This window comes from Kryptolebias marmoratus, linkage group LG10 (genome assembly GCF_001649575.2).
Source record: "Kryptolebias marmoratus isolate JLee-2015 linkage group LG10, ASM164957v2, whole genome shotgun sequence".
NCBI classification, from domain to species: domain Eukaryota; kingdom Metazoa; phylum Chordata; class Actinopteri; order Cyprinodontiformes; family Rivulidae; genus Kryptolebias; species Kryptolebias marmoratus.
In genome coordinates, this window is record NC_051439.1 from 2262304 (window position 1) to 2268303 (window position 6000).

Genomic DNA, 6000 nt, shown 5'->3' on the forward strand with positions numbered 1-6000 from the left:
CAACAATTAGGTACATACATAATCAAATACAGAGGTACAGAATCAAATACAGCAAACATCATAGAAACATCATAATCAAATACAGATCAATCATGTATAATCTAAATAAAATATAGGAAAATCTAAATGAAATCATGAAACTAAACATATCTAAATACGAGCTAAAACAGTCAAAATAGTAGATGAAATACTCTAAATAAAATCATGATAAAGTTAAAGCTGAACTAAACAACAATCAGGCTAAGACAGTCAAAATATGAGCTAAGATAACTGAACTAAATTAAATGTGCAGGAAGGGTAAATAAGAGAACATAACACAATGCTAAGCCAATCAGTACAGCATGACTAAAAGTACCAAAAGGCCTGCTAAACAGCCAACATAAGAATTACTAAGATAACTAAACTAAAATCACGATAAAGGTAAATGTGGTAGTGGCAGTGGCTGAGAGTAATCTTTCACACATACTCTGAGTGTAAAATCTTGCAATATTTCATGAGATTGTGCATAACTTTATTTTCAAGGTTTGACCAAAATGGCTACAAGTGTCATTTTTCAAAATAAGATAATATTGGTTTAAAACTCTGGCATTAAACATGGCAGGCAATATGCATTCCTTCAGTGAATGTTAGGCCTTTAATTTTATATGAGTTAGTGTGCTGTGCTCTTCCAGAACCTTTCTGTCAGGACTGGTGAGTGTGTGTATATATTTCTCTCTGGAGGCAGCATATGCATAGTTAATGTAAGAGTATGGGGGCTTTAGTGACTTAGTTGGATGTTTATTTGTGTGGTTTCAGGTGTGTGTGTATCGGTAAACACTTATGCCCCTTTTCTACTGCCTCTAAAGGTCCCAGCTCCACTCTATTTGGGTTGCTTTGCGTGTGTTTCCACCGGCATTTTTTCGAGGCCGGTCCCTGCTTTTTTGGTCCCTGCTTCAGAGTAGGGCCAGTCGGGCCGGCACGGCCCTGCTTTCGTGTGTGGCGCAAGCTTAGCTCCTCTTCACTCATTGGTCGTGGGTGTGACCAGATGCAAGCATAAAGAGCGAACGGTAGGAATATAAACAACAGCGTTACCTTACCCTGCAATGTTTATGCCGTCTGTCCCCCAGCTGAAAGCGCTGTAAAGCCTGAAATCTCCAGTGGATAACAGCTGTCCTACTCCGTGCAACCATCGCGACACCCAGAGCATTTCTTCCACTGTGCCTCTCTTCCTGAAGTCTCAGGAGAATCCCCATAAGTTTCCCCACCACCTGCCTGCAACACAAGGATGTGTTCCTCTGCTACCGACCAAACTGGCCAGTGGAAGCGGGATGCATTTTTTATAGAGCCGACCAGAATAGAGTAGAGTAGAATAGAGAGGGACTCTTGAAATAGAGCCAGTGGAAAAGGGGCAATAGGGTTGATGGTTTGTCTTAGGATCTTGGTCTTAGTCCCGATGAGGACCAAGTGCAAAGCTGGCACATGTTGTTGTGGTTTCTTTTCCTTCCTGCGCTATAGCCATATAGGTGATGCCATGTTATTTTCCACTTTAGATGGTTGGTTGTTATTTCCTTTTTTTTCTGAAGTTTTTTTTGGTGGGTTTTACTCCTATTATTATGCAAGTAGAAAAAACATCTCTAGATTTAGCTCCCTGCTTCCAAAGAGCACCAACACAGTTGACCCCAGAAGACCTTCAGACTGGAGTAGTCATTGGCTGTATTCTACTAAGCTAACAGTTGGCTCATTTATCCCTGTTGACCTATAAAACCATGACCCTTTTCATCTAATGTTTCTTTTTTTATTAGTTCTTCAACAGGATGTTAACCTTAATCCTTAAGACTACTATAACTGTTGCAACTCTTTGACATGGTCTCATATTTATCTGTTTCTTTTGTCTCTTTAATCTTTCTTTCTTTTGTATCAGCAAGATATGTCTTGTTGGACTTCTTTAAAGTTCATATTCATCTATGAACCCACCATGACAGAAAAAACAATACCCCAGGAAATGCTGAAAAAATCTATTGATTTGTCTTTTGTTTCCCTTTATGCATTATTTTACATTTTCTTATCCCATTTTCTGCATTGATTAAATGCTGGATCGCTGTATTTAAACATTTAGAGTCATCTCTCTACATGTTTTATTCCAGTGTTTCTCAAACTAATCAACTTAATTTTTAATCCAAGTGGTTGTACAATAAAACAACAAATAATATTAATAAAAAACACTTTTGTAGTAAATCCAAAAGGAGAAATTTAATTTTCTGCAAAAATGCAGTGTGAATGCTGAGTGCTGAATGGGATTGCTGAAATTTGCAAAAGCTGAAACTCAGTTGGTAAAGCTAAAAGAAACCAAACTCTGGGTAAAAGCTTCAATTAAACTGAACACTAGCTAAATGTTAAAATAAACAACATTCTAGCTATTACCAAAAGTAGCAAAATGTTAGCTAAAAGTTAAAATTTGATAAGACAAAAATAGAGCAAGTTTGCTGAATCCAATTTCAAAGAAAACCATATTTTTTTTAGTGGGATACATATTTAGAATGCTGAATCAGCATTTATAGTATTTAGAATGCTGAATCAGCATTCTAAATACTAAATATAAATAAAATAAATAAATTTGAGTTGAACAAAAGCCTTGGACTGAATATTGCCTTGCCTAAAAGTAATTTTTTAAATAAATGTCCACATCTGGTTTCACTTTTGGCATTTCGGCACAGTTTGTTTTAAAAAAAACACAAATTAATAAAAACAATGACAAGATTTGAACCAAAGTGTCCCACAACAAAATACAATGCAGTTTCCATTACACCAACTAGGCTTACCCTGACAATGGGACTAATGGGACCCTAATGTATAATGTAGATGCCATGGCCATATAAAAATGTGAAAAAAACCCCAAAACAATCCCACAATTTCATTAACAAGAAACCCACAATTTCATAAATAACAAACCCACACCCTTCAGTTCTTTCACCCGAAGCTGGGGTTGGTTCAAGTCCCAAGCAAAATTACTTATCTAGTGCTTAGTTTAGTGCAGGTCTTGGGTTGCCAAACATCAAATTGGAGTAGGGACAAAATTGTTTAGTTGGCTACAGAGAGCCTCCTACCAGCCTGGCAGGAGGAACAGAAATCTTCAGGCACTACAAGTGCAATCCTTTTCTTAGGCTCTAGGTCTGGACCTTCAGCTCGCCATCAACCTGGCCAAGTCCGCAGTTTCTATGTCATAAAATCCTTTCTTTCACCTTTTCTCGGCTCCTGCAGCTCTGCCCCTCCCAATGTGTTCTTAACTTTCCTACTTCTCCACTCCTGCTAATTTACCATGCAGTGGAGCATGTGACCCTGATACTCAACAGCGATTGGCTGTTCCATAGTCTCACGAGAATTAATGATGATACATTTAAACTATCGCAAGATTTAATAGATAAAGAGTCCAGAGAATGGAAGTTAAAATCTACACCTGGGTTACATTAACCTTAATTGTAAAGATCTGAACTATGGCTTATTAGGATGATGGGTTTTGTTGCATTTGTTCTGTATCAAGATTAGTTTATTTTCCCACTTGTTAGGCAAAGCTAACTCTATGGTTGCTTCAGACTGGTATGTCAGTATACAGGGATACATTCTAAAATAGCTTTACGAAAACAAACAATTTCTCCAACATTAGCACTTTTAATCTTATATACCATTTGTCATCAAAATAAACTGTTTGAGGTTCACTGTACATGAATAGAGATGATGTTGTATTGTTTTCTGTCTCTGAATTTTCCCAGATAGGGCAGTTCAGGCAAGGTCTCCATGAATGTACGTCACAATGATGATGACAGACCAGATTCCACTGGACTTGGCTCCGCCCCCCATCCTGAACGGGGAGGTCCCTCTCATGCCTCACATGGTTAATGGTGACGCTGCACAGCAGGTAAGATTTTTATGCACATGCATGCAGTCACCTTTTTTTTCCACATTCCTGTTGTATATTCTGCTTAAAGCTTGAATACACATCAACCTGACCCACAAGCTCTTTTTTTGTTGTTGTGTCATCACAAAGTTCATGAATTGTTGCTGCAGGTAACGAAAATGCTGTCAACTCTTTGTATAAAGAAATAGTCATTAGCAGGAAGAATAAGCACCTAGAAAAATAAAGACATACCAAAAGCCAACATTTAGAGGCTGTTTAGATTTGTTGTTTGTAATCAGTCTTAGGTGATTCAACTGCAAATGGTCAGCTCTGACTGAGAGTGTTCACACCTGGAAGTTAATATGTAGCCCCAAACAATTTTGTGATTAGATGTTTGTATGCAAATACATATAGCCACATAACACAGTGATTTTCACAGGTTTGCTGATGTTTCTGTAAAAATTACAATACATTACATCTGAATCACATCATTATTTTAACAGGGGTCAGAGGCATTTGTTGAATTATCTTTTAAGTGTAGATCCTTAAAGAAAAGACAGAAAATTTGAACCCATAAAACTCTATGGAGTGCTGTGTTTAACGCTGCTCAGACTGTTGTCCTCTGTATGCCACAGCACATATTAGCATTCACTGACCACAGATCCAACCAGCTGTAAAAACAGTCAGAGCAATCATTTATCTAAAGAGAAACTTGCCCATACGACATTTTAAATTCCACTTTGCTTAATAAAATCCTGACAGAAGAACATTTTATTGAGATTGATTCTGATAAACAGTTCATTAAAACATTTAGCTAAAAAACACAACAAAACACAAAAAGAATATTCAGAATATTCCCAGGGATCACTATTTATTTGTTTCCAATCTGCTAGCTCCTGATTTGCCTTTTTTGTTTTTTTCCACCCGCACCCCCAAAACTGCTACCTTTATCTACCTCACTGTGCGAGGGTATGCGCGCCAACAGTGACGCAATTGCGCTGTCCCCGCCCCTGCGCGAAGGCTCCGCGCGGTGTCTCGTCGTGTGGTTGTGCACCTCCTAGTTTATGTAACATGGTGCGGAACGCACGTGCCGCGCTTCTTTTAAAATGGACAATTTGGGTGCTCTAACGGAGCTTGTTCGAGTGTATCAGCATTTATGATCCCTCTGTAAGAGATCACAAAAATAATCAAACGGCTCAAAACTCATGGAAGGAGATTACTGCTGCAGCCGATAAAAGGAGTGTTTATAGAAATATTAGTCCTATGATGGGCGAATCCTAACTAAAGCAAATAAATCAATGAAAGTAAAACTGAATGCTTTAAGTTTAAACAATTTCTGTATCACAGCCAGAAACACAACAGTTCTTCCTCCTGAATACGTGCAGCCTAATTTGATGTGACAACCATCTGCTCTCCTTTTTTACCATTTTTCCACTGGTTATGTAGCGTACTGCCCCCTGTCTTTTCCGAGAATACTGCTCCCATGTAACCGCCAAGTCTACACGCCTCCACTGCGCGCTCAGGTCCGTGCGCTGTTCTCAGAGCCCTGCGTGACTCTAATGAGCCCTGAGGCCGAGCCACCTTCAGCTACCCCTGGAGTTAGCAGGGCGTCGGAGCCACAGCAATAAACATTGAACGAGCGGGTTTACCCAAAAAATGGTTAGTTGAGCTGAAATTCAGCGGGCGGCTTTACAAGACTGAATATGGTAAGCATATTTTGTACTTAGAGAAAATATTAATACGATGTGTGGTAAGTTATCCTTGTTTAACAGTAAAATGATGCTATTAAATTCAGCATTAGATATGCTTTATTTTGTTGTTACATATAGTGATCCAACATGCAGCCTGTGCCACAAAAAGCACAGTACAGTACAGCATCTCTCTGTTTTTTAGAGTTCTCTGTCGTTATTCATTGGCCTTGATGTGAGACGTGGGTTGTTGCCTTGTTTGCACTTTTTCATTTATGGTATTTAATTTATTTGTAAATGTGACTTAAATTAGGATTCAAATTAGGTGCAAACAATTAGTATTTATTAGGGTTCCAAGCCCACGGAAGCAAGCGGGCGGCCAATGCAAGGCATGGCCGTTCGCCTGCTCCCAGCGGAGCAGGGAACCCTATTGTTTTTGTA

General features: G+C 38.8%; 1 protein-coding gene across 1 annotated transcript in view; it reads left to right on the forward strand.

The window, feature by feature from the left end:
- fndc3ba (fibronectin type III domain containing 3Ba) overlaps positions 1-6000 on the forward strand; it is a 146077-nt gene that overhangs the window by 35642 nt on the left and 104435 nt on the right. The window contains exon 2 of the mRNA XM_037977682.1: positions 3747-3892. Coding sequence (XP_037833610.1) covers positions 3776-3892 — 117 coding nt within the window. The 5' untranslated portion in view covers positions 3747-3775. The remainder of the gene's footprint in view (positions 1-3746; positions 3893-6000) is intronic.